Source organism: Phyllostomus discolor, chromosome 5, assembly GCF_004126475.2.
Source record: "Phyllostomus discolor isolate MPI-MPIP mPhyDis1 chromosome 5, mPhyDis1.pri.v3, whole genome shotgun sequence".
Classification (NCBI taxonomy): Eukaryota; Metazoa; Chordata; class Mammalia; order Chiroptera; family Phyllostomidae; genus Phyllostomus; species Phyllostomus discolor.
The window spans coordinates 3113404-3138964 of NC_040907.2; the positions used below are offsets into that span (position 1 = coordinate 3113404).

General features: G+C 57.9%; 2 protein-coding genes across 2 annotated transcripts; one reads left to right on the forward strand and one right to left on the reverse strand.

The window, feature by feature from the left end:
- Positions 1-1201: 1201 nt before the first annotated feature.
- NOL9 (nucleolar protein 9) lies at positions 1202-18270 on the reverse strand. The gene is made up of 12 exons (XM_028511546.2): positions 17794-18270; positions 16769-16988; positions 16266-16393; positions 14654-14789; positions 14432-14528; positions 12999-13096; positions 7173-7334; positions 6666-6963; positions 6187-6298; positions 4049-4226; positions 2663-2796; positions 1202-2381 (listed from the first exon to the last, which is right to left on the reverse strand). Exons 1-12 carry the CDS (start codon positions 18175-18177, stop codon positions 2232-2234), a joined length of 2097 nt encoding a protein of 698 aa, XP_028367347.1. The 5' UTR covers positions 18178-18270; the 3' UTR covers positions 1202-2231.
- On the forward strand, positions 18176-25426 carry TAS1R1 (taste 1 receptor member 1). Its single transcript, XM_036025107.1, is given in 14 exon segments — positions 18176-18290; positions 19639-20002; positions 21596-21669; positions 21672-21715; positions 21718-22070; positions 22153-22229; positions 22799-22999; positions 23002-23121; positions 23124-23307; positions 23309-23534; positions 23981-24033; positions 24068-24134; positions 24137-24209; positions 24731-25426. Coding segments are annotated over 14 exon segments (2205 nt in total). The 3' UTR covers positions 24985-25426.
- Positions 25427-25561: the final 135 nt, after the last annotated feature.

The window sequence follows — 25561 nt, forward strand, 5'->3', positions numbered from 1 at the left end:
GAGCCCTGGACCCGCGCTGCTGGGTCCCCACACTCTGCCAGGCAGGCAGCCGGGCGCTGGGCAGGGCAAGCAGCCGCCCTGAGTCTGGTTTCCCGAACGCCGGAATCCACGGCACCTGGAGGGCCAGCTCACCCCCCCACACACACCCCCAGTCTTCAGTTTCCAGGCCAGGGTCTCAGGGGGTTCGTGGGTGCCCTCCGCCACACCTAACGGGGACAGGTGGGAGCAACTAGACTTTGTTTGAGAAATAAAAGGAAGCCTAGGATTTGCGAGCCTCGTCACTCACCTGCGCATCCCCCTCCAGTGGAAGGGCCCCTTTGCAAGAAGCCCCTTTACAGGACCAGCGGCCCAGGACTCTCAGGTTCTGAGTCTCGCAGGCCTTTCGTTTCCTTGAAATGCGCGTGTGCCGCTTCGGAAGTCACACACGCGAGACGGAGAGTAACTCCAAGGCAGACTCATGCCCGCCCGCCCTGAACCCCACACAGACCCGGAGAGAACACACCAAAACCGCCGGCAAGGCCCGCCAAGTCGACACCCGAGGTCGGCGGCAGGGTCGCTGGCCTCACCAGTGCCCCGCCCCCCGCCAACCGCCAGGACCCCCGAATGCCGAGACAGGCCTCCAGGGCTGGCACCCCGCTCCAGAGGGTCTGGCCCTCTGACTGCGGCCGACGGCTCCCTCTAGTGGCGAAGTCCGTTTTCTTTCTTTCCTGATGGAGCACGAGGTCGTCGGGAGCCCCCAGCAGGAGGGGAGGCTAGAGGCGAGCCTGGACGTCAGGAGAGGGTAAATGGCAGAGCGGCACTTTCCTTCTGGGACCGGCCGCCGAGAGCTTACAGCGACTATGAGGATGATGCAGACACAGGGAACTGGGGGGGGGGGGGGGGGGGGGGGGGGCGGAGTGAAGAGTGGATGGTGGGAGACGGTGGGAGATTGTCTCCAAGTTCTCCACGAGGCCAAGACAGAAAACCTGCACAAGGTAAACTCAAACACAAGTAAGAGGCATCTTGGAAGTCAGACTGTCATGGTCTCTCGAACGTTCCTACTCAGCCGGGACTGGCCAGGGCTCCCGGGAGGGCGTCCATGCCTACCAGACGCGAGGCACGGACGGACGATGTGACCGGTGCCTGACCATTCCCACGGACCCAGGTAACACACACCCTGGCAGCCTGCCCCACCGTGCTCCACTGAGAGCCGGGACGCAGAGTACCCGTCAGGGACGCGGCCTCAGGGGCCTCTCCCCACCCCCCACGCGCCCCGTTGCTCACACGGCCACTCCAACCCTGGAGGACAAGGGGCCGCGAGCCCCAGGGGGAGGAGGAGGAACGGACCGCCGCCCGGGGGGCCGGCCCCGCCCGCAGCCTCCCGCGCCCCAGGACAGAACGCTCACCGGCACAGAGCCGGGCACGTGTGCGGGTTCCGGTCCAGCCACGTGCGGTTCCGGCCCTTCTCCCAGAGCGGCCCTGCCAGGCCTCTCCCAAGACGCCCGGTGGCCAGCTCCGCCCAGCCTGCGTCTTTAGTCTCAGGTGGGAAGTCTGCACAAACCTAGCTTCAGAGGCCTGAAGACAGGTTTCCCGGCTTTGGGAGCAATTTTTGCAGCATCAAACCACCAGCCCGACAGAGGCAGTGAAGGGTCCTGGAGTCCGAGCCTCACCTGCCAGCCCTCGAGTCAAGGCGAGACCCGCCTTCCACACCCGACCCACAGGGACAGGAGAGCAGCCGGATGGCATCACAGGGTCAGGGGGCGGGCACAACCGCGGGGCCGCGACCCGCCCAAGGTAGGCCCCTCCAGGGGTCTCCCGCGCCCGCCAGCCGTCACAGGGCGAGGACCAAGGGGCGTCTCCGCTTCCCGGTGCGCCTGGACCCCGCCGCCCAGCCCGTCTTCATCCTGGGCACGCTCCTGCAGCCCCGGTCTCCCTGTTTTTGTCCAGAGTCCAACAGCCAGGCCCTGGAAGAATTTCTGAGGATCTGACTGTCTTCTTCATTTCGGTGGTGCACAGCCTTTTCCCGTCTGCTTCGTCTCTCCAGAAAACACAACGTCACGTGTGAGGAGCCACACGGCAGACCAGGGCAAAGCTGGTCACTTTAAGAAGGGACTCGAACGACTATGCACTTCCAGGAGCTACGCAGGCGGGAAACCCCAGGACGTGAGTGCGCCGGCCGCAGGCGCACCAGCCCGCCAGTCTGCCCACGTCGGGCTGGACACAGAGTCCGCCTTCTTCCCTTACTCCCCGCATCAGTTTGACTTCCGATAGAACCTAGTTTTGGGGTGTGCTTTCTCTCTGCCGGTCTCCTCGGTTTCTCGTGCTCCGATCTCCCCCGATGCCCCGGGAATTCTGAGGTTATAATCCGTTGTGATGTACGGGATCGTCCCCTCGGGCCCGGGCTGGAATGGAAACACAGAGACGACGTGGACGCTTGCGTGGGTCCGGTCCGCCCGTACCTCCCCCACCCCCGCACCGAGGACATGTCAGAGGTGAGTCTGAGTGAGGGCCTTCGAGGGGGCGCCGGCTCAGGCGCAGAGGCGGCCGCCCTCCCATCCCGTCCCATCCGGCTCCACCGCACAGACATGTCAGGCGGCACGAGCGGGTGGGCGTGGCGTCCCCCTCTGAAAAAGGCAGCCTCCCCCCCAACAGTGGCCTGTTCCGCGCCCCTTGCCCCACCCACCTGGCTCTTGAGCACGCACTGCGGGATGGAGATGGCCCCGACCAGCAGGCAGTTCACGTGCCGGAGCTCCTCCGGGGGCAGGGGCGTGAGGATGTGGTACAGCCTCTTCTCCATGTCGAGCCCGCGACAAATCCCTGGAAGACGACAGGGCACGCGGAGGTCACCCTCCCTGCAGGAGGGCAGACCCCCCGCCTCTCCCAGTTGGAGAGCGGCTTTCCAGGCAAGAGTTTGGATTTCAGCTGGGGTCTGCTCTGAGAGCGCGAGGCCGTCGGAGGCGGAGCGTGCGGGTGTCAGAAGACTCGTACGTCTCTCCTCGCCGAGCTGAGAGGCGCTATGCTGGCCCTCAGGCCAGAGCCTAGGCTGTCCCGTCCCGCCTACGGGCCGCCCAGCCGGCCGTCCCCTGGGGACACGGCAGACCTCCACAAAGGGACACCATTTCTGCCGACACTCTCTCGGGAGGCCCAGTACTGCGTAAATCAGAAACGTGTGATTACTTAAGGACTTTGCTAATTTCAGGTCACCCTTCAAGAAACATTCACTGATGTTTATTGTCATCATGAGCCAGGGGACGGTCCCCCGAGGGGGGCGTGGTGCAGTGAGGCCTGGCCAGACTCCCACCCGAGCTACAGAAACGCCGGGATGGCGGGTCGGGGCACCACTGGGTGTGCTCAGACTGCTTCCGGGCGTGGCGCCCACACCGGCACCCGAGGACACCCGAGGGAGCCGTGTGACGCTCAGGAGAGAGAAGCTGCCCGCCTGCTGGGGTCAGGTGTGCAGAACAAAGAAGGGGCAGGGTTGCTGAGGAGGACCCAGGGTCTGGCCCGAACACCAGTGTGGGTCTTCGAAGGGGCCCTGGACGGACGCAAGGGAACAGGGAGCAGTACGGGGTGGGAGGTGGGGCAGGGTGGGAGGTGGGGCAGGGTGGGAGGTGGTATATGGGGTGGGAGGTGGTATATGGGGTAGGAGGTGGTATATGGGGTAGGAGGTGATCCAGGGAGAACCTCAGGTGTATGGGCCCATCAGGACCTCAGTTTTGGACCTGCACCCTAGGTGCCCAAGAGCGACTCAAGCAGAGAAGTGTGCAGGCACACGGGCTTGGGGCAGGGGCACGGCTGGGCTGGAGCAGTGCTCCGGGGAGTCGGCAGGACACTGGATGAGAGCCCAAGCAGGGGCGGGGCGGGTGGCCTGGAGAACGCAGGCCCCGTGAGTGAGGAGGCTGTTGCTGGGCCCTCGGGAACCCCAGACTGAAAGGCGCCAAGGCCCACGGTCCTCAGAGGCCGAGGAGCTCCCAGACCACCGCAGGAGACGCAGCCCGAGACCCAGGGCAGCCCACGCAGCTAGGGAAGGGCATGGGCTGTGGCAGGACTGCGGGCAGGCTTCACTCACCGAACCCCAAACAGTCGCAGACGGGAGTCTGGGCGAGCAGGATGGGCCCCTCTGCGTAGCCCCTGACGTCATCCAGGATCTTGCAAAGGGCAACCCAGCTGGCGTTCACGGCGTACAGCACGTGGGTGGGCGCGACGTCGGAGTGGATGACCCGGAGGGCGACGGCGCTGAAAGGGACCTGGGAAGCCAACGCGCCGAGTCTTTTTTCAGTTAGGTTTCGGGGGCGACACTGGCTAGTAAAACCACGGAGATCTCAAGGGGACAGTCCCACGACACGCAGGCTGTGACCTGCACTGGGCTCACCGCCCACGTCACAGCCTCCGTCGCCACACGTGCGGCCCCCTTCGTCCTGCAGCGTCTCCCGCCCCTTCCGTTCCAGCCGCTGTCCGAGGCACGGCCGCCGAAGAGTCTCCGAGCGGAACGGAAACACCAACCGACGCTCACTCGGAGCTCACTGCTCTCACGCAAAGATCCTAAGAAACCTGCACCGAGCTCTGGCGTGCCATCGACACTTGCTGAAAATCTAAACTCAGTGCCTGGAACTTTCTCGGCTGAAGAGACGCACAAGACATAAGCCTGCAGATCTCCTGGAGGAGTTGCGGTCGAGTGAGACCGAAGACGCCTTAAGCCTCCAACACAACAAAGCCAAAATCTGCCCCGGCTGGTGTGGCTCAGTGGATTGAGCACCAGCCTGTGAACCAAAGGGTCGCTGGTTCAATTCCCAGTCAGGGCACGTGCCTGGGGTGCAGGCCAGGTCCCCAGTAGGGGGCGCAATAGAGGCAACTACACATTGATGCTTCTCTCCCTCCTTTCCCCTCTCTAAAAATAAATAAAATCTTCTAAAACAATTTTTTTTAAATAACAAAGTCAAATCCTTTCACGAGACAGCCACCGTTCATCCCTAAGTAACACATCGATTTAAGAGCAATGGATTGATCCCGCTCCCGGAGCACAAGTTAAACAACCACCCATAACATGTAACTTTCTGGGCAATTTCGAACGCTGAGAGGAGGACAGTGTTTGTTACACGTGTTATTTAGACTTTGAAAACATGTGAAATGACACAAGGCAGGTTGAATCACTGGCAGATGCGCCCACATCCAGTCCCAGGGCAGCTCCGCACAAGCACAACCCCAGGAACCAACGGCCTCGGACTCTCTGGCGGGACAAGCGGAGCCCAGAGCCAGCCGCCCCCTCGGGCTCGGGAGGCCCCTGACGTCCGGGCCCACCGCTCCGGCCTGTGGGCCCTCGGGCCCGTCTCACCCACCCAGCGGTGCCCAGGCCTCTCTGCTGGAGGCAGGGGACACACCAGCATCACCCTCAGGGGAGCCACGACGTCACCAGGCCACGCCTCATCGGGAGCTGGCGGAGCCCCTGGCCCCTGCAAGGGCTCCACACCAGACAGGCCGCACAGCCCCGAGGGGGGCGTTCTGGGCTCCCCAGCACAGACCACTTGTTCACTGTGCCCTTTGGGCCAGCAGGCTCAGCGTCCCTGGCCTTGGTCCTACCGTCTGTAAAACGGTATTATGCCAGGGCTGTTGTGAGTAAAGGAGCCAACACAGGCCCTGGCTGGTGTAACTCAGTGGGCTGAGTGCCGGCCTAGGAACCGAAAGGTCGCCGGTTCGATTCCCAGTCAGGGCACACGCCTGGGTTGTGAGCCAGGTCCCCAGCTAGGGGTGTGAACCAATGGACATTCTCTCCTCTTTCTCCCTCCCTTCCCTTCTCTCTAAAAATAAGTACATAAAATCTCAAAAAAAAAAAAAAAAAAAAAAAGGCAGTAAATACCAGCTCAGAACAGAGCACAGCACAGCCGAGGGTAAGCACTTCAGGAATGCCACCTGTGGTTATTTCATTCTTCCATCACAGGAAGCCTAACGTTAAGGTGGTTTCTCCCCAAAATAATTCTTAAGAGCTTACACCCCAAGAGATGCAAACACTCTGGTGCTAGAACCCACTTCTGACAACAACACAGCACGGAAGGCTTGGCGAGCACTCGGGGGGCGGGGGGGCAGGTTCTAGGGGGTCAGTGAGAGGAGGGTCACGGAGCGGTCAGGGGAGCACCAGGCGCACAGGCAGCCGCAGAAGCGCCTGCCAAGTGAACGAGACGAAGCCGCCCGCTGCCCAGGTTCGGACCCTACCTGGTAGGGGGTCAGGCTGTGGAGGGGGTGCAGTGGCCGCGGCACCGGCTTCTGCAGCTGGCCGAGGTAGCCCAGCACCGCCAAGTCCCGGAGCACCCGGTTGTGAGACTCTCTGAAAAGTAGATCACAAGGCGGTAGTTAAAGATGTCACCACTCAGGTTCTCCCCCCACCACTGACTCGGACACAGAAGACACCTGTCATCACACAGATGACACGTACACCTTAGCACCTGCCCTCCCCGCCCTTCCGTGAACCCGGCGGCCGAACAGGAAGCGCAAGCCCCTCCCGGCCAGAGCTCCCGGCTGCCAGGGCCGGGGCCAACCCGGCCGCTCCCACTGGGGACCTCGGACTCTCCCCCGCACAGAGACGGCCGTGCTGGGACCTGGGCCGCCCCAGGGGACGCGTCGCGTGTGCAGCCTGAGGGCCGCGCCGGTCACATGGAAGACCTCGGCCCGCTCCAGCCGCGGCGGCCGCTCACCTGTTCCTCGGAGTCTTCCGGAACACGAAGTCCGACTGGACGCACATCAGCTTGTGCCCGGGAAAGACGACTGGGCTCTCCTTGTCTTCGTCGCCGAACTCCAGGTTCTCGGCAAACTCGGCCAGGAAGAACCCTCGGCTCCTGCGCTTGGACTTGCTCCGCGTGTACAGGCCGTCCACGCCGTCCACGTAGTCGGGCGTGAGGCCGGGCATGGGCTTGCAGCGGGCGGAGCTGAACTGCACGACGTGGCTGGGCGCCAGCAGTCGGATCAGGTCCACGAGCAGCGAGAGCCCTTGGTCTGCGAGGCGGCGGGCGACGGCGGCGTCAGTGCGCCCGAGCCGCGCCACGCCCCCACGGAGGGCTGGGACGCTTGCTCCGAGACAAGGACGCGACCGGCCAGGGGAATCCCCTAAAAACCGGGCTCCGGCCGCGATGCCCCCAGGCCGGCCGCTTGCGCTCAGCCCCAGCGCCCGCCCCCTCCCGCCAGATGCGTCCCCGCGGGCTCACCTGTCACCCAGCCCATGGTGTTGATGATGAGTGGGGCCTCTCGCTTGTAGGCGCTGAACACGTACTTTATTATCTCTATGTAATTCTCGTGGCTGTTTTTACACGCGGATTTCCCGAAGTACACCATTTTCTGGGGTGTCCTCTGGTGGGTGAAGGGCGGTCCTAAGAAGACAGGGATGAATGAGTCGTGAACCCACGACAATGTAAGAGGGGGCGAGGTCGGCCACGGTCCGTGACAGAGTCCTGGGGGACCCAGGACCGCCCCCCGACCAGGAGCAGATGGGCCGCCACTGGCGGAATGCTGAACTTTCAACTCAGTAAAAGGCGGGATCCCCTGTACCCGCACAGGTAGCTCCAGCTACGTCCTAGTAAGGCCGGTAACTCAGCGTTTACTGAGCACCTGTTACCTGCTGGTCACACCTGCGGACACGACGAACGTCTCCCTGCTTTCAGGGCCCGCGCCCTGGGGAGGGGCGATTGGTAGCAGCAGCAACCGCTAGAGGGAACGCAGCACAGTGTCCCGGCACGGAACGCACGGGCTGTAACTTTCACTCAGGCCCTAGGAGGGGTTCGGCGTTACTCCTCATCCTCGTTTCCACAGGCGAGGACACTGAGAGGGGCTGACTTGGCCGAGGTCGCACAGCTGGCAGAGGCCAGCGGGCTCAAACGAAGGCACCCCAGTCACCGCTGGAGCTCATGCTCCCTAAGGAGACCACCAGTCGGCTCAGCCCGGGCCACCCTCCGCCTCCTCCGGCCAGAGCCAGGCCAGAGCCCCGGCAGGCAGGTGACCAGGGCCGTGTGACGACACAGCTGGCGGGGCGAGGGTCCTGGCCCTTGCTGTTGGTGCAGGGGCCCCTGAGACAGAGCTAGTGGGACTCCCCTCGGCTGGGGGGGGGGGGTCGTCAAGGGGTGGGACAAATACAAAGGGTCTGAGCAACTATGTAAACATTTTGAGAGCCATCGTAGCCAGGGCTCTTGTCGTCAGAGAAGAGACCTGTCAACACGGGAGGGGGACAGCCGACTGGAGTGGCCTGGGTGTCGGGGTGGAACCGGAACAATGGTGCAAACTCGGGGCTCTCAGAAAACGGCAGAGATCCAGGGGTGTGTGTGTGTGCACACGCACACAGACATATATGACGTGCGAGGGCTTAAACAGGCATGCATTCCTGGCTCTGCCTGCCCAGGGACCCGCCCCCCGAGGAGGGCTGGAGGCAACGGTGCCCAGGAGCACACCCGGCTCCAACTAGAGCACAATGCCCGGGCCAGCACGCCTCGGCCAGGCAGCAGCGCTGACGCCTCCGGGAAGAGGACGGCCGGACGGCATGTCGGGGCGGTGCCCCGGGAACACAGCACCACTTCCACATTCCATCACAGAAACGTTCTGTAACCCTGCCCTTCAAAGCCACCAAGGTCACACAACATAAGAAACGCTGGAGGAACTGTTCTAGACCGAAGGAAACTAAAGATTCCTGACGACACACCGGGCCTGTTCAGAGGACAGGGACAGCGGGCCAAGTTCAAGGGCAGTGCTGTGGCAACATGCCTGCTGCCCTGGTCTTGGTGGTCGCATTACGATTACGCAGCAGTGGCCTTGTTTTGAGAATTACCTACTGAAATACTAAGGGCTCAAAAAACCCAGAGAAACACTAAATGGACTAGAGAAAATGTAAAAAGGGGAAGGGCAGTGAAACCAGTCAAAGAGCTAAGCCTAAACAATTATTTTTTGACCAAGCTGTTAACACAATGCAAATGTTTTAAGAATTCTTCTTGACAAAGAGTCTATTAAATCTCTAACATACCTAGCAACCTAACATGATACCATTTGCTTCTTTCAAAAGTCAACTAAACAAAAACTACACAATGATCTCAATAGACATGAAGTCCAACATCCTGTCATGATAAAACCACCCCACAATCCAGGAGTAGAAGCCAACTTCTTCAGCCTGACAAAACCCAGGAAAACCCACAGCTAACATCACACTTAGTGGTGAGAGACTGGATGGCTTCCCTCTGAGACCAGGAACAGGGAAAGGACGGTTCCTTCCATTCAGCATTGTACTAGAGGTCCTAGCCAGAGCTACTAGACAAGAAAAAGAAACAAAAGGCATCCAAATTAAAAAGGAAGAGATAAAACTATCACTATTTGCAGGTGACACGGTCTTACATATGGAAAATCCCAAAAGAATTTGCTGGAAAGCTACTACAATAAAGGAATTCAGCAAAGTTTCAGGGAATAACATCAACACAAAAACTCCATTATGCTGGCTGGTGTAGCTCAGTGGATTGAGCATGGGCTGCGAACCAAAGTGTCGCAGGTTCAATTCCCAGCCAGGGTACATGCCTGGGTTGCAGGCCACGGCACCCAGCAACCGCACAACCGCACACTGATGTTTCTCTTTCTCTCTCCCTCCCTCCCTCCTCTAAAAATAAAAATAAAATAAAATCTTTAAAAAAAAACCCATTATGTTTCTATACACCAGCAACAAACAATCTGAAAAGGAAATTAGGAAAGGAATTCCATTTATAGTAAGAGCTGAAATATTTAAATCCTTAGAACTACATCTAACCAAGGAGATGAAAGATTTAAACCACAAAATACTGTTTAAAGAAACTAAATCGGACACGAGAGATCACAAGAGTCCTGTTCGTGGACAGGAAGACACCACCACCCACGGCGGTCCACGGGTTCAACACAGCCCCTGTCGATGTCACCACAGCCTCTTCCACGGAGATGGACAAGCCAGTTCTCAACCAGAAGTGAAACTGCAAGGGGTCCCGAAAGGCCAAAACAATGTCTTTCTTTTTTAATTGTTTTACATTTTTATTTGTTGATTTTAGAGAAAGGGAGGGAGGGAAGGGGTAGGGAGAGACAGAGAAATGTCGAGTTGCTGTCCCACCTGCTCGTGCGCTCATTTGGGGGTTCTCGTGTGTGCCCTGCGGACTGACCCCGCCACCCTGGAGTATCGGGAGGACGCTCTAACCACCGGAGCTACCCAGCCAGGGGTCAAAACAACCCTGAAAAAGAGTGACGTTGGAGGACTCACACTGCCCGACTTGGAACTGACTACAAGGCTACGGTGACTGGGCGGGCACGGCGCTGGAACGAGGACAGACGTGGGGAAGACCCACGGAACGGAACAGAGCCCTGGGGAAAGTCTCGCTTACCTGGTCAAGTGATTTGCAAAAAGGTGTTAAGACCGTTCGATGAGGAAAGGAGTCTTTCTGACAAACAGGGATTGGAAAGCTGGGCAGCCCCGTGACCAAGAATGAAGGTGGAGCCTTTCTTTACGTCGTACAGAAAAACTTACTCAAATTTGGTCAGATCAGAGACGACAGACAAACACCACGAGTCGCTCGGCCGAAGCCTGCACAGGGGAGAGGGCTGCAACCTCCAGCTGCATCCGGATGAAAAGTGTCCCCCCACCCCCGGGAACCCAGGAACTGACACAGGACGGGAACTTGACACCAGAACCCTTTCAGAAACAGAGGGTCCGCAGTTCAGGAAGACTTGGCGCCGAAGCCCCCCTCCAGAAAAGACCGAGTTCCCCTAGCTAAATTACTGACAAAGCGTGCCCCACCACTTCTTCCGCCTGCTTGCCCTGGACGGCCTGGAATCCTGGACCAGGGAGGCTGGTCTGAGCTTCCCCTCCGGCCTCCCCGCCCGGCTGCCTGACAAGTAAACCCTGCTCCCTGCTGGGGGTGCTGGGAGCCGAAACTTACAAACCCTTAGAAGAAAACATTACAGGAAATCTTTATGACACTGGATCTGGCAACAACTTTGAGGATATGTCACCAATAGGACAAGCAATAAAGGAAAAAATAGATAAACTGACTTCACAAAAATTAATAGTGTCTGTGCATCAAAGATGTCAAGACAATGAAAAGACAACCTGCAGAATAAGAGAAAATATTGGCAAAGCATATCTGATAAAGAATTAATACCCAGAATACACAAAGAACTCCTAAAACTCAATAAAGACAAGCCGGGTCAAGGATGGGCCAAGGACCTGAGCAGACCTCCTCCAACGCAGACCTACGAGTGGCCAGGGAGTGTGTGAAAACACGTACATCATTAGTGATCAGAGAAACGCACCTCAAAGCCACAGCGAGACAGGACTTGGCACCTACGCAGACGGCTCCGGTCAAAGGAGCCAGTGCTGCCGGAGGCTGGGACCCACCGTGCTGCTGACGGGATGTCAAATGTGCGGTCACTGCGAAGGCCAGCGGGCGGTTTCTCAAAGGGTCAGGCGTGGAAGTACCAACCCCCCCAGCAAGTCCAGTCCAAAAGAACGGAAAGCGGGGCTTGAGCAGATTCTCAGACACCAGCGTCCAGCACAGCACCGCTCAAAACAGGCCCAGAGGAGGAAAAGCCGAGGGCCCAACAGCACTGGATGGACAAACCAAACATGACACCCACCCACTGTGGAACAACACTCGGCCCTGAGCCTTGGGCCCGGGCTGCACTACGCTGAGGACAGGCACTGCAGGACCCCGTTCACGTGAGGGACCCAGCACGGGCAACTCCACGGGGATGGAAAGCGGAGAGCACAGAGGTTCCAGGGACTGAGGGAGAGCGGGACGGGGGTCACTGCACGCTGACGCAGATCCCCCCCTTATCTGCGGTGTCGCCTTCGGTGGTCCCAGCTACCCGCGGTCAACCACAGTCTGTAGGCACCTCATGAAAAACTCCAGATACACCCAGTTCCCAAGTCTAAAGGGCACGCTGTTCGGAGCAGCGCGATGAACCCTCACCCCACCCACCCTGCGAGTCATCCCTTCGTGTCCAGCACACCCACGCCGTACAGGACACCTGCCCTTTGGTCACTTAAGTTTTCGAGCTGGCCACCACAGTGTCGCAGCGTCTGTGTCCAGCCAGCCCCCGTTTGACCCCGAAGCATGAGAGGGACGCTGCTGGTGATGGTCGCGCCCAAGAGCAGCCTCGGACCTCACCGCACGCAGGCGCGCACACAGGAGAACACAGGGCGGCCGTTGGCTCCGGCACTGCCCCCGGTCCCAGGCACCCGCCGGGGGACGGAACGTGCGCCCGGCAGACAAGAGCGCTGCATGGCACTTGCTTCAGGGTGACAAGCAAGTTTTGGATATACATAATGGCTGTACAACGCTGTGAACGTATTTAATGCCACTACATTGTAAACTGTACACGTGTGGGTGGTTAAAATGATGTTGTTATGTACACTTTCCCATGGAAAAAAAAAAGCAATGTGGACTCCTGGTTTGGATTTTGAACCAGAAAAAAGATATTAGCAGGATAACTGGTTAATTTTGAATGAAATCTATAGCTCAGGCATGGCCGGTGTGGCTCAGTGGACTGAGCGCCAGGCTGTGAACCAAAAGGTCACTGGTTCAATTCCCAGTCAGGGCACATGCCTGGGCTGTGGGCCAGGTCCCCAGTTAAGGGCAACAGAGAGGTAACCAACTGATGTATCTCTCGAATATTGATGTTTTTCTCCCTCTCTAAAAATTCTTAAAGATCTATAGCTTAGTTAATAGTATTGTATCAATGTTAATTTCCCAGTTTAGATCACTGTATAGGCTGAGATGTAAATATTAAAGGAAGGTGTGCTTCCGATTTACACACGACAAAGTGAATCGCAGTTCCGGTTACTAAAATGCAGCCCTGGACGGTGTCACAACTTGTCCTCCGATGTCTGGGGCTGGAGACCCCGTTACAGGAAGACCATGAGCTTGGTAAGGGGATGTTCACGTTTATTTTTTATCCTTCTATATTTTTTCTGAGTTTTTGGTTACATGTCATTATTCTCGCACTTGGTAACACCACGACATTTACAGAATACGGATACGTACCTAGCACGGGTTCCGTGATGTTGAGCAGAGAGATGCACCCCGGCGGAGTGAACTCTGTTTGCCCCAGATCACACTCCAAGTAGTCCACGCAGGGGAGGCTGAAAACATAAATGAAAAACCTCAGCTAAGCCCTGGCTGGCGTAGCTCAGTGCACTGAGCTTGGGCTGCGAACCAAAGTGTCGCAGGTTCGATTCCCAGCCAGGGTACATGCCTGGGTTGCAGGCCATAACCCCCAGCAACCGCACATTGATGTTTCTCTCTCTCTCTTTCTCCCTCCCTTCCCTCCCTTTAAAAATAAAATAAAATCTTAAAAACAAAACACCTCAGCTGGCTTCACTGCGTCGAAAGCGTACAACAGATCTTAAAGATTTATGCGATGCAGGCGTAAGCCACGCCAGGCGTGCTCTTTGGCGGGATGCTCAGTCTGTGTTTTAAAAAAGCATAAACAGAGCACGTGCTGGGTTGCAGCTCCTGAAACTTGGCCTTTATTTATTTATTTATTTTTATGGTAATTGTTGTTCAAGTACAGTTTTCTGTCTTTTACTCCCGTCCCAGCCCACCCCAATAAAACTTGGCCTTTAACAGACAGTATGGCACTGGCTGGGGCGGCTCAGCGGACTGAGCGCCGGCCTGAGAACTGAAAGGTCATCAGCGTGATTCCCAGTCGGGGCACACGCCTGGGTTGTGGGCCGGGTCCCCAGTAGGGGGCATGTGAGAGACAGCGGATGGATGTATCTCTTGCACATCAATGTTTCTCTCCCTCTCCTTCTCCCTCCCCTCTCTAAAAATAAATACAATCTTTAGAGACATAAAAATAAAAAACAGCAGCAGAATGTGCCCCTCCTCTGAATCTCTGGACATGGACACGCACAGACTCTGAGACCAAGGGGCTCCCACAAGCTCACAGACAGGTGAGGCCAGTGCACCCTGAGACACGGCCGCCTCCCCCCGGGACACATACACCCTGAGACACAGCCACCTCCCCCCAGGACACATACACCCTGAGACTCGGCTGCCCACCCCCCCCCCCCGGGATACATACACCCTAAGACACGGCCGCCTCCCCCCAGGACACAGTGAAACAGTTGATGCCATCACTCAGAGGAGCAGCCTGGTCCAAAGTCAGGAGGCATTCCCACATAGATTCTTTTTTTTTTTTTTTTTTTTTTTTTTAGATTTTATCTACTTATTTTTAGAGAGGGAAGGGAGGGAGAAAGAGGGAGAGAGAGAAACATCAATGTACGGTTGCTGGGGGTCGTGGCCTGCAACCCAGGCATGTGCCCTGACTGGGAATCGAACCTGTGTCGCTTTGGTTCGCAGCCCGCACTCAATCCACTGAGCTATGCCAGCCAGGGCCCCACACAGATTCTTAAATTGAAACTACTTTGTGCCCCAAATCTGGCAACATGTCAAAACAAGAAAAACACTCTCACCTATTTAACAGCTGGTTGATCAGGTATCTGTTAAATGTCGACTTCCCGACGTCCTGCGACCCACACACCAGAATGACGGGACAGCCGTCCACTTCCTCTGGAGGTGAGAGACACATGGACCCCAGAGTGAGCCACCCACCTGCTCCAGGACCCCCACCACCACTCACGGGGGCCATCTGAGGCTCTGGCGGAAAACACCGAATCTGCCACCACGTCGCTCACCGCAGGAGACGTTCACCAGCTCTTCCAGGGCGGCGAGGACACTCTCGGTTAAACGGAGGCCGGCTTTCCTCTTCTCCCTTCGGATGCCGACAGACCTCAGGGCGAAGTACTCCGTGTTAATCTGGAAGGTGGGGCTCTGCAATGAACAGTGGGGCGCTTAGAAAAGGTGAAAACAAATGCATCTTCTCTTTTCAGTTCTGAGTTAATACGCCCGATACAGCTGTGAGCCACAGAAGGTAAATCTGACCCCACCCCCGTCTCCTCAACCCCACATCCAGCCCTTCAGTCGCTAAGGCCTGTCACCGCTCTTCCTAAAGTCACGTGATGTCTGTTTTCATGGCCAATGCTGCTTCCTGGGCAGGACACTCCCGGGAAAAAGAAAATGTGGGGAAATTTAAAGGCGAGCGCCGAAAGAAAAGTGCAACAGACGGGCAGTCACAGAGCAGGCCGGTGATCTGGAGGAAAGTCGAGGCCATACCCCAAACAAAGCACGGGGACAAAGAACTCTGCAGACGGAGCCCAGAGGCTGCGGACGGCAGGCCCACGCCCCACGGCAGCGCTCCAGCAGAAGCCCCAGGGAACCGCGGGAAGGTGGCCCGAGGGATGGAAGAGCCCAGTCCCAGGGGAAGAGGGCGGGGCTTGGACAGCAGGAGGCCACGTGTGGAAGAGGACCGAGGAAGAGACCCCTCCAGGGTCATGGCTCATCAGGCCCAAGGACAACGTTGTTGCAAAAGGAATGAGACCCGCCTGGCATGGTGGGGTCTAGAAAAGATGTCCTAGCAGCAGCTCTGGAGTCTAGAAAACAAAGGGGCGGGCCCTCCGTTTCCACCTCAACGCCCACACCTTCTCACACTTCCTCCGGCTCCTGCAGCCCAGTTCCGGGGAGTGCCTCAGGTCCCCACCGGGGAGCTCCCCTTTCTAGCTGTTATCATCGCCCCTGGAGGCTCTGGAACCTTCTTCCCCAAGCTCCGGACTCCACAGCTAATGGGCATCGAGAAGTCGGCTCATCTACAGCCCCTCCTCCTACAGCTGCCCCCTCTCAGTGAACGGCAACCCCGAGCACCCAGGGGTGCAGCCCAAAAAGCCTAGTTAGTCCTTGATTCTTCCTCACACCTCACCATCCAGTCTGTTCAATAATTCTACGGGTCAGATTCAATTTATTGGCTCGTGGGAGGCAATTACAGGAACTACGTGACTTCAGGAAGTTAACAACACGGCCAGCAGAATATGCAGGTGAGAAAAGAGACGGGAGAAAGTAGAAGAGCATTGAAATTACTAGCTCACAGTTTAGAAAAAACTTACAGTGCCTCAAGTTCATAAACCAAGATACAAAGAAAACCATTTACAAAAGTGCCAAGAGCCTTTTCCTCAACGACAGTGTGAAATGACGGCTTTTGCTGGGGAACGGAACTAAGGGGGGAGGGGAACATTCCTCATGAAATACCTTCCTGTGCTGACTACTTCTGCTGGACACACACGCACGCATTACCGCCGGCACGACCCGCAGCACAACCGGGCAGACTGACCTTCAAAAGGAACACCCTACGCGGTCGACTCATGTGACTGTTTTGGTGAAAATAATCGGAGAAACTCCGAATGAAAACTGCTTTACCTCCTGCAGGAAAACGCAGGACAACCCGGGATGGCTGGTTATGAAGTTCACCGTGGAGGTCTTCAGCCTCTCCAGCATCACGATGGAGCACAGAGGGGAGAAGTTCTTCATCAGCCAGCACCTGTCATCTGCAGAGAGAAAATCCAGCCACCGCACTGTGTCAGTGGGACAGTCATGCCACTGAACGTGGCGCCCCTTTGGGCTGCCGTTTCCTTGGCTACACTGCAAACTCTTTGAGGGTAGGAACTGTGTCTGAGTCTTTTTCAGGGGGCCACACTGTGTAGCGGGAACACACCCAGGCTGAGAAGTCAAGCCAGGTTTGCCACCTACTAGCTGTGTGGCCGTGGGCAGCTCCTCTCGTCTGGAAAATGGTGAAGACAAGAGTTTCAGGCTCAGGACCCTGGGGAGGGTTTAGAGACACCGTCTGGGCCACAGAACTCGTCTGAGACTTATCAGCCTCGTCACCGCACACCCTCAGTGAGGTACCCAGCTCCCCTCATTACCCCGGTTAAGATGAGCTCTGAGCAAGGCTCGGGCTTCCCTTTTCATCTCCTTCTTGCTCTTCTCCGGCATGGAGTAGTGAGCCGAGTTGATAGCGAGGCGAGAGTGGGTATAGGTGGAGAAGACATCTCGGGCAGGCTGGCCTTGGCCGATGGTAAAACCCAGCACCTGCACCTGGCCGTAAAGGCAGGTCACGCGGCAGACGCCACTGAAGGTGAAACCCTAGCAGGGAAAGAAAAAAAGAAAGGAACAAGTAACATTGCTGACTCTGTTACCAAGGACTGACATTTTCTGAGACCTTAATTACTATTCACATGTCAAAAGCGGGCACATTTCTAAATAACAATAGGTTGTAGTAGGTGACTAGGAGGCACTCGATGTTTTGGACCTAAGGTCATACCCCATGGCAGGTACCCACACAGCGGGAGGATACGGACACACGGAAAACAAGGAGCCCCGTGAACCCTGCTCTGCTGTCCTCCTGGCTCCTGCCTTTCAAAGGCGCGCTGCCTGCCAGGTATCCGCGTTCCTGGGTTTTTTCACTTTCCTCCCGCATTGGAGGGAGACCTCCCACCCCAGAGTCCAAGTGAAGAGCCGGAAGGGGGGCTACGACCAGGCTTTGTGGGTTCGGATCCTGGCTCTACCTCTACTGTGTTCCTTTTAGCAAGTTACCGCAACTAAACCTCAGATTCTTCCTCCGTAAACACTCATAGTAACAGCGGTAACGACTCCACGGGAGCTGGGAGTAACTGAATGGGTTCGTACACCCAAAACACTTAAGGCTCAGAGACTCGCGTTACTACACATCCTTTTATTAGTAATAACCATTGCTGTTAAAGTCCCTTTCTGCTCTGAAGGTGTCGATGAACCTCGGCAGAGACCTTCTTACTGCCCTCTGCCTAGCACCGCCGCCAGGAGGAATGGAAGCCGGAGAACCCGCAGAGGGGACACGGTCTCCTCCCGGGCTGCGACCCCCGGGGCTGCGACCCCCGGGGCTGCGTCCCCCCTCTCTCCTGGCGCGACTCACCTGATCCCGCGGCAGCAGCAGCAACGCACGGCCGGGGCCGGCGGGCCGCAGCGGGGGGATCGGGAGGGGCGCGGGGACACTCGGGGCAGGTTCCTCGTCCGAGGCCGCGCTGGGGGCCGGGCTGGGAGCCGGGCTGGGGGCTGCGGTCTTGGGCCTCGGGGCCGCCCCCGCGCGCGACACCAGGCAGGTGCCCGCCCGCCAGTCGGCGCCGGCCGCCTGGGCCTGCAGCAGCCGCCGCCGCAGGCGCCTCCGGCCGCACCAGCGCAGGATCCGGAGCCGGCGGCGGGGCCGACGGCTCAGGAGGAGCTGGGGCCGGGCCTTGCGGGCTCGAGCCCACGTGGAACGCGAGGAGCCCCGCTTCTGCAGCTGCGACGAGTCCGCCATGCTGGGCGCCGGCGCGGGCGGCCCCGCAAGCTCGCGAGATCTCGTCGCCCCGCCCCGCGGCCGGTCGGGCTGCCGGAAGGTGGGGCCCGGGAGTCGCGGGCGCCCGCGGCGACGTGGGCGGTGGCCGCCGACCGTCCGCGCGGCGCACCCGAGCCGCGGCTGTGCTCTCCCAGGCTCCCGCGGGCCTGCGGGGCCTCCGGGGTTGGCATTTCGGCGACCCCCGACCCGGCGATCCCACATGGTGGCCTGTGTTTACATTATGCAAAAGCCCGCCCGGGCGCCCGGAGAGGGGCGGCCAGATCCAGCACCCCGAGTCCCGGGCCACCTCTCCGGAAATCCATCCAATGGGATAATTTTTTTTTTCCCTGCAACAAAACAAAACAAAAGCTGCAGGACAGGCGGTTTAAACAAACCCGGCTGTTTGCATACTCTCTGTCTGCATGCATTTGTCTTTGGGTTGAAGGGGGGCACCCCTGGATAAGAAGGCAGAAACCTTGGAAGTTCCCTGTCAGAAAACTGAGGACTAGGGGGCAGGGAGGTCAACTCAAAGACATGGTTCATTTCGTAAACTGAGGCCCAGGTGAAAGGTTCTAAAACTGGCAGCGAGGCAGGAAATATTCAGGAAGGAGGACACTATGGAGGTGGCCCAGGGCTAAGATAAGGGACGATGATAGAAGACAGAGACCCTGTTCTAAGACCGGTTGTTCCCGCTTTCTGGAAAAGCGCTGAATCACGGTGAATCACCAGCGCACCTGCGCAGAAGATGCTACTGACCCCTGCCTCATTATAATAGTATTATAATAAATTAACATTGTGGGACCCCCCTTCACGGTTGGCCAATCAAGGAAAATCATGAGAGACCACGTGCGCAGTGGCTTTAAAGTAATGTACGTGCGCAATAACACTCCGCCAAAACTAGCCGGAAAATATCCGCTCTGTAAGAATAGAATCCCTCCAGCCCCTGAGGTCAATCTCTGCTCAGAGTTGGCCTGCTCCCACATTCTGTGGAGTGTGCTATCGCTTAATAAATCTGCTCTCTCTTTTTCTGCTGTAAATTCTCTGTGTGTTCAGTTTAAGTCTCTGTCCCCAGTCAGAACCTCTGTCCCCAGTCAGAACCTGATTAGAACCTGGGTACTCGTGCCCACCTGTGACGGCAGCTCTAGATGACAACCCTCCATACCCTGTCCCTCCGGCTCCCCAGAGAAGATGCGTCCCTGCCTCCCTCTGCACCCACCCCAGTCCCCCAAAACGGGAGGGTTCCCTGCCTGAGCCAAGTGCAGCACAAGGGTCGGACCGGAACCCTCTGGGTCCATAGGGGCCGGTGAGTGCTGCCAGGTTTGCATCGCCCAGCCTAGCTCCTGAGTGTGACTGACCACTGGCTGGAAGCCAAGGTGGAGAGCCTGGTGCCAGCAATACTCGGGTTCCAGTCCCATCCACTTCTGTCTATGCTGACCTGTTCAGGGGGCAAGGCTCTGCCTGCTTTCAGCTGCCCCCCTGACTCCAGCCTCCTGGAGGATCACCTTGATGCAGGCCTGTTCTCTCTCCACAGTGACTGTCTCCAGGGCAGACACAGACCCATAGTGACCCTCCGTGACGGGGCAGCGAGGGCTCAGCAGAACTGTCCCTCAATAGAACCTGTGCCTCCAGGGTCCTCTCCTGCCCTCCTCAGCCAGGACCTCACCGGTTCTGTCTCTGGGGGTACCCACGTGAACCCCCTCCCGTCCTGCCCCACCTGGGCCTTCCCAGACACTCTGGCCAGCTTCCACTCTGTAATTCATGCTTTTGTCCTGGCGATTAAAATGCTTTGTGTTACAGTTCCCTTCCAGTTACTCCCTGGCTTCATGACATAACTCGACAGCAAGGACTAAAGCAAGTGTAGCCTCTCACTGTGCCACCTCCTCCCCATTCTCGCCACGTCCAGACTCCTTGCTGTCCCAGAGGACCGGTGGGGTTCTCCTCGGGGAGGGAAGCGGAGACACGTGGCAGGAGGTGCTCCAGGAACTTAGCGAACCTACACTGGGTTGGTGCCTTCATTATGTCCACAGCCCAGGCAGAGGCAAACCGGTGCTTTTCTGGTAAAAAAAAAAAAAAAAAAAAAAAGATAGTTGCTTACAGTCTGTGCAAACCACAGATGTGGGGGGCTGGAGGGTGCCACCAGTGCTTGGCAGCAGGATGCCCTAAACATGAAGTATCCCTGACAGCTGGCCCAGGGGGAAGGTTCTGGAAGGTTCTAGAAGGTTCTGGCTCATGAACACTGGTCCGAAGAGCTGCAGGTAGAGCCTGGGAAGAGAAGACTGGGGGCGGGGAGAAACATAAAAACTGGCTTCGGGTGACCCAAGGGCTGCCAGGAGCAGGAGGCACTGCGAATGACTGAAGAGCAGGAGTGACAGGAATGACAGAAGGCCCTTAGGGAAGTCAGAGAGGCTGCAAAGCAGGCCAGGCCAGCACACTCTTCTGGCAGGACGGAGTCACGTCCCCAGGGCATCCCTGTTGGGGTCCAGCCAGCAGTTCCCCAACAGGCCACGCACGGGAAGCCGGGCTCCCGCTGCATGCGCGGCTGTGCTGCTGAGAGGCACGTGTTAAGCAGTGTCGGCAGGCGTGACGGTTCATGCTGAGTGTCAGCTGGGCTCAGGTGTGGTGCCCAGTTGTTTGATCCAACAGCCATGGGCATTGCTGTGAAGGTCTTTCTAGATGTGGTTAATGTTTAAGTCAATAGACTGATACAGTTGAAGACTGTAAGAGAAAAGACTGGAGTCCCCGAAGAAGGAAGGAATTCAGCCTTTGTGCTCAAAATACAGCATCAGCTTTATGGGAATTTCCAGCCTCCCAGCAAACTTCGGACTTGCCAGCCCCCACGATGGTGAGCCAATCCCATAAGATAACCTTCTCTCTACATCCGATTGGTTCTGTTTTCCCAGAGAAGCCCGGTGAACACAGCAGGTTTCTCTGCTACACGACTTTGTGAGCCTTCTTTTCAGTTGATTTTTTCCATTATCATTTAGTCCTCTTATACCTCCCTCCCCCTTTTTCTAATTTATTAATTTTAGAGAGAGAGAGAGAGAGAAACATCAATTCGTCGTTCCACTTATTTATGCATTCATTGGTTGATTCTCCTACAGGCCCTGACCAGGATTGGAACCCACAACCTTGGCGTACTGGGACAATGCTCTAACCAGCTGAGCTACCGGCCAGGTCCATGAGCCTTTCAATGCTAATATGCTTTTCCAGGTGGGGCCTGGTATGTGCATTTCTCCAGGTTGTTCCCCACCTCTCCGAAGGCCTGTCTTCAGAGCTGTGGGTATGCGACAAAGCCCACGGGGGGTCATGGTTGGAGGGGCTGGATGGAGAACCTCAGAGACTCCTTTCTCTCTCCCGGGCCCGGGACTCTTCCCAGCCCTTGCCTTGGCTTTCCCTTCAGACCCAGCAGCCTCAGCAGCCACGGCGGCCACTTCTTCTGGGCCACGTGCTCTGGCGCTGAGGAGATAAACATCTCCAGGCCCTGCTGTCCTGTGTCACTCTGGGACGCGAGCTGTACGATGTGTGTGCTCAGAGTCAGCCGATGTGCGTGCCACTCCAAGCATGCTCTCCCCCCTGGGGACACCCCACAGAGGGCTCCCAGGAAACCCTTCCTGCTATTCCCCCACAGCCGTGGTGGTGGCTGGGCCCGCCCCCACCCCCCACACTGCCGCTACTGCAGCCCTGCCGAGCCCCCCCTGGTCCCCCCCAGAGAGCAGGAGCCCCAGCAGCTCGCCCTTCTCCCCTTCTGGAGTCCAGTGCGCGCTGGGGCAGGAGCACAGTCTGGCCCCCGATCCCCTGGGTGGCCGCATGCAGCTCCTCGGCCACATGGCAGCGGTCCCTGTCCCTGGGGATCCCCGGCCCAGTGTTCCTCTTCTGTAAGGGCTGCTTCCCCATCTTCCTGCCTCCGCACACCTGGGGAAACCCGTTCTCCTTTGAAACTTCTGCCCCCGTGGTTAGCTGTCACCGCGGCCTCGGCTTTTCCCTGCTAAACCCGACCAGGTTCGTCCCTGTCCCCCATCGCCACCGCCACGGCTGTAACACACCCCTCTACCCTCCCCCTTCTGGACGATTCCATTGGCCTCCTAGGGGCTCTCCCTGACTTGGTCTTGAGCCTTTTCTAACATGTTCCTCCCTGAACTCAGAGACACATTCCTGAACCACAAGTCTGAACATGTCACTTCTCCGCCTAAACCCTAGAGGCCCGCCGAGAGGACAGCTGAGGCCCCCTGCCCTGACAGGACACGCCCACTCACGCTCTCCTTGGTCTTGGAGTCCGACTGCCCGCCAGCCCAGCGGAAGCTCCCACTGGGCCCCGGACAGACTACCCTACCTCACTCCCTGCGCAGGTTTGGCTCCCCTGCTTAGCCTGCGTGACCCCTCCCCTCGGTCCACCGGGCAGAGTCCCATTGCTGTCCCCAAAGCCTCCCCTGAGGCCTGCCCCCTTTTCCATATATAACTTGTCAGACTCACATGTCAAGCCGTGCTATCTTTGAGAAACAGGGCGGGGGCCTGTCTCCATCCTGTCTCCACACCGAGCACAGGGCACCGGGGGGCCCTCAGTCACGTGCTCGGCCACAGAACTTGCTGAACCTAACCCCTGCAGGTCAGGCGCGAGGCCACAGGCGTGAGGGTAACTGGGAGGTGGCAGTACCGTCTTTTCTGCGCATCATTCTCCGTCACGTGCACCAGGTGGAGATCACGGTGCTGCTGCGACAGAGTTTTGCGTGGGTCTGTATCTCACTGGTGAGCAGTGACAGTGACTACGGGCAGCTGGGGGTGCAGGCGCTGGAGGACTGGGACACCGGAGGGGCATCTGCCTCCCCTTCAGGGCTATTGTGCCCTCCTCTGCCCGGGCAGACAGCCAAAGGATGCAGAGCACTGTCCTCTGCCTGGCCTGAATGAGGGCCGCCATCGTGGTCATTTTCTCTGTAGGCAGCTAGAAAGACTGTTGTCGGAGTCCGTGGTGCTGGCCACCCTGACGGCCAAGGCGGGGGTCGCCCCAGAAAACTGGGCCATCTCCACACACATCAAGGTGCCTGGGGTCAGAGGCACCAGCACGGTGCTGGGTGCGGCCCTCTGGCCGAAACTTGTCCCTGGCCTGAAGGAATTTGACAGACAACAGGGCCCAGAAGGCATGCCCCAGGGGCTCCTGGGGCAGCAGCAGCCAGTGTTGCAGGGAGTGCTGGGCTTTCATGGCACAGAAGACGCCCGCGCCCTGAGCACCCCCTGTGAGCTCCGCCTACACCTTGTATGGGGCTGTCCCGGTGGCTCACGGCCTCCACCAGCTCCTGGGCTGTGCCTCCAAAGCCTGTTCCAGAGACTGAGTCTATCCCTGGCAGGTAAGGCTGCCCAGCTCCTGGCACCCCTATCAGGTGCTTTCCTGAGGGAAGCAGGGGGCCACTCCTCGGACAGCCTAAGTGCTGGGGGTGGGGGACAAAGGCAACCAAGTAGATGGCTGGTTCCTTCTCTTAGGCTTTTCTTCTCTGATCCTTGGCCCCATTTTTAGCCTTTGTGAAAGGCTCCTTAGTGAAAGGGTCCTTTGTTAGAAGCCTCCTCTCAGTCAGGAGGCTGGCTGAGGGGTCAGTGGGCACCCTAGGATGGCAGGGGCTCTCAGAAAGGGATGGGAACTCCCAGGTGGGCGGAAGCCGCCAGACAGGCCCCAGAAAGGCCCTGGGCACTTGCTTCCTGAGCTATCAGCGTCTGGGAAGGTCAAGGAGGGTCAAGGAGGAGCAGTCTGTGTCATCATGTCACGCCACCATCACTTTCTACTTCGGCTTCTGGAGAGATTTGCAAGGTGAATTTCCCTCTGCATGAGGACACTGTGGCACTTAACAACAATGTCCTTAAATTGTCATTGCACCCCCTTCAGAGTCTACAACCCCCTCAGCAGCCACAACATAACTGCCCTGGACTGGGGTGGCCCCAAGTGGACCTTCACGAGGTCACTGACTCCCCCACCTGGCCTCCAGTCCGGCTGGACATAAATAAGACTAAACCTAGCCCTGGCTGCTGTGGCTCAGTGGATTGAGCACTGGGCTGGACCTGTTGAGGTCCCTGGTTCAATTCCCAGTTAGGGCACATGTCTGGGTTGCAGGCTGGGTCCCCAGTGGGCAGCGCATGAAAGGCAACCACACACTGATATTCCCCTCCCTGTCTTTCCCCCTCCCTTCCCCTCTCTAAAAAATCAATACATAAAATACTTAGGAAAAAAGAAAAGACCAAACCCAGTGGCCTGGAAAGGACAGCCAGGTAATAAGGACCTGTACTCACCAGTGATTGCCTTAGGGGCGGCCCGGGGCTTGGGGGCGATGCTGACACAGCTCACATGAGTGGGAGGGGCTCCCGGGTCCCAGGCCGCCATGGCTCTGCCCCGCCCCTGCCAGGGAAACTCCACAGACTATAAGACAGATGCCCAGTTGCCGTTGGCTCACACAAACAGGGGCCTGGCCCTGTGAGTGAGCCAGGGGTGTGGAAGCACAGATTCTGTTTTTCATTCCACGTGTGTGTGTCCCTTGACGTGGGACCCTCCGTGCAGTTACAGAACAAGTGTGGCTTCTTGCCGGTGTCTATGTCTTTGTGCCCCCCGACTGTCTCGAAGGGTGCCAGCAAGGGATTCTGGGCTTCCCCCACTGTTGCTTTGAGCGCAAGCCCTGTGAAGCTGGGGTCTTCCTCAACAAGAGTGGGGAGAGCCCAAGTGAATGGGTGAATGATTGCACAGCAGGTGAAGGGACATCCCTGGGGCTACATGCGTGCACACCTGACCCCAGAACCAGGGCCCCGGTCACTTAGCTCCCAGGCAGGTACAGGTTGGAGGACATTGGCCCAGACCATTCTGATCAAGCAAAAAGAAACAACCAGTCGAAAGCTTCAGGCCAACCTTGCCCTTTACTAGACAGCTCCCGACCGCCTCCTACAGAGGCAGTGTTATTCTAAATGTCACCTCTTTGTCCCAATGGGCATAGCTCTGTGTCCTCAGTGCACCTTCCCGTGCTATCCCTCTATTGTCCGTGCCCATGGGCAGCTAGATGCTAGATTCAAGACACTAGACAGCTAGTACCTTGAAACAAAACGTGGCCGGAATGCATGTACTAGCACGTCTGCCACAGAAAAACACGAGCATGAGCCACCCAGAGGTGTGAAGCCAAGATCAGAAAGCAAACCGAGGTAACTAGGGCTCAGCTCAGAGCTGGATCCAGGGGCCGCATGATTTCCTGTTACTACCCCTGTGGGAGTGCATTTCTCCTGTCCTCCAGAGAGTCAATTCAGAGAAAACGCAGAGCGGGAGCTCAAAAAGGTGGATTTGCGTAGTGCAAATGCTGGGGAGAGAGAGGCAAATGGCTTTTCTTTGGGGCTGGTTGCTCCCCTT

What these genes read in the sequence shown, in the direction of transcription:
- NOL9 (XM_028511546.2), bottom strand. Translation starts at nt 18,177, where the DNA reads ATGGCGGACTCGTCGCAGCTGCAGAAGCGGGGCTCCTCGCGTTCCACG. An exon ending in CGGAAGACTCCGAGGAACAG is followed by an intron (nt 6,299 to 6,665) that starts GTGAGCGGCCGC and finishes TCTACTTTTCAG; the next exon opens with AGAGTCTCACAACCGGGTGC. An exon ending in AGTGCGTGCTCAAGAGCCAG is followed by an intron (nt 2,382 to 2,662) that starts GTGGGTGGGGCA and finishes TTTCCATTCCAG; the next exon opens with CCCGGGCCCGAGGGGACGAT.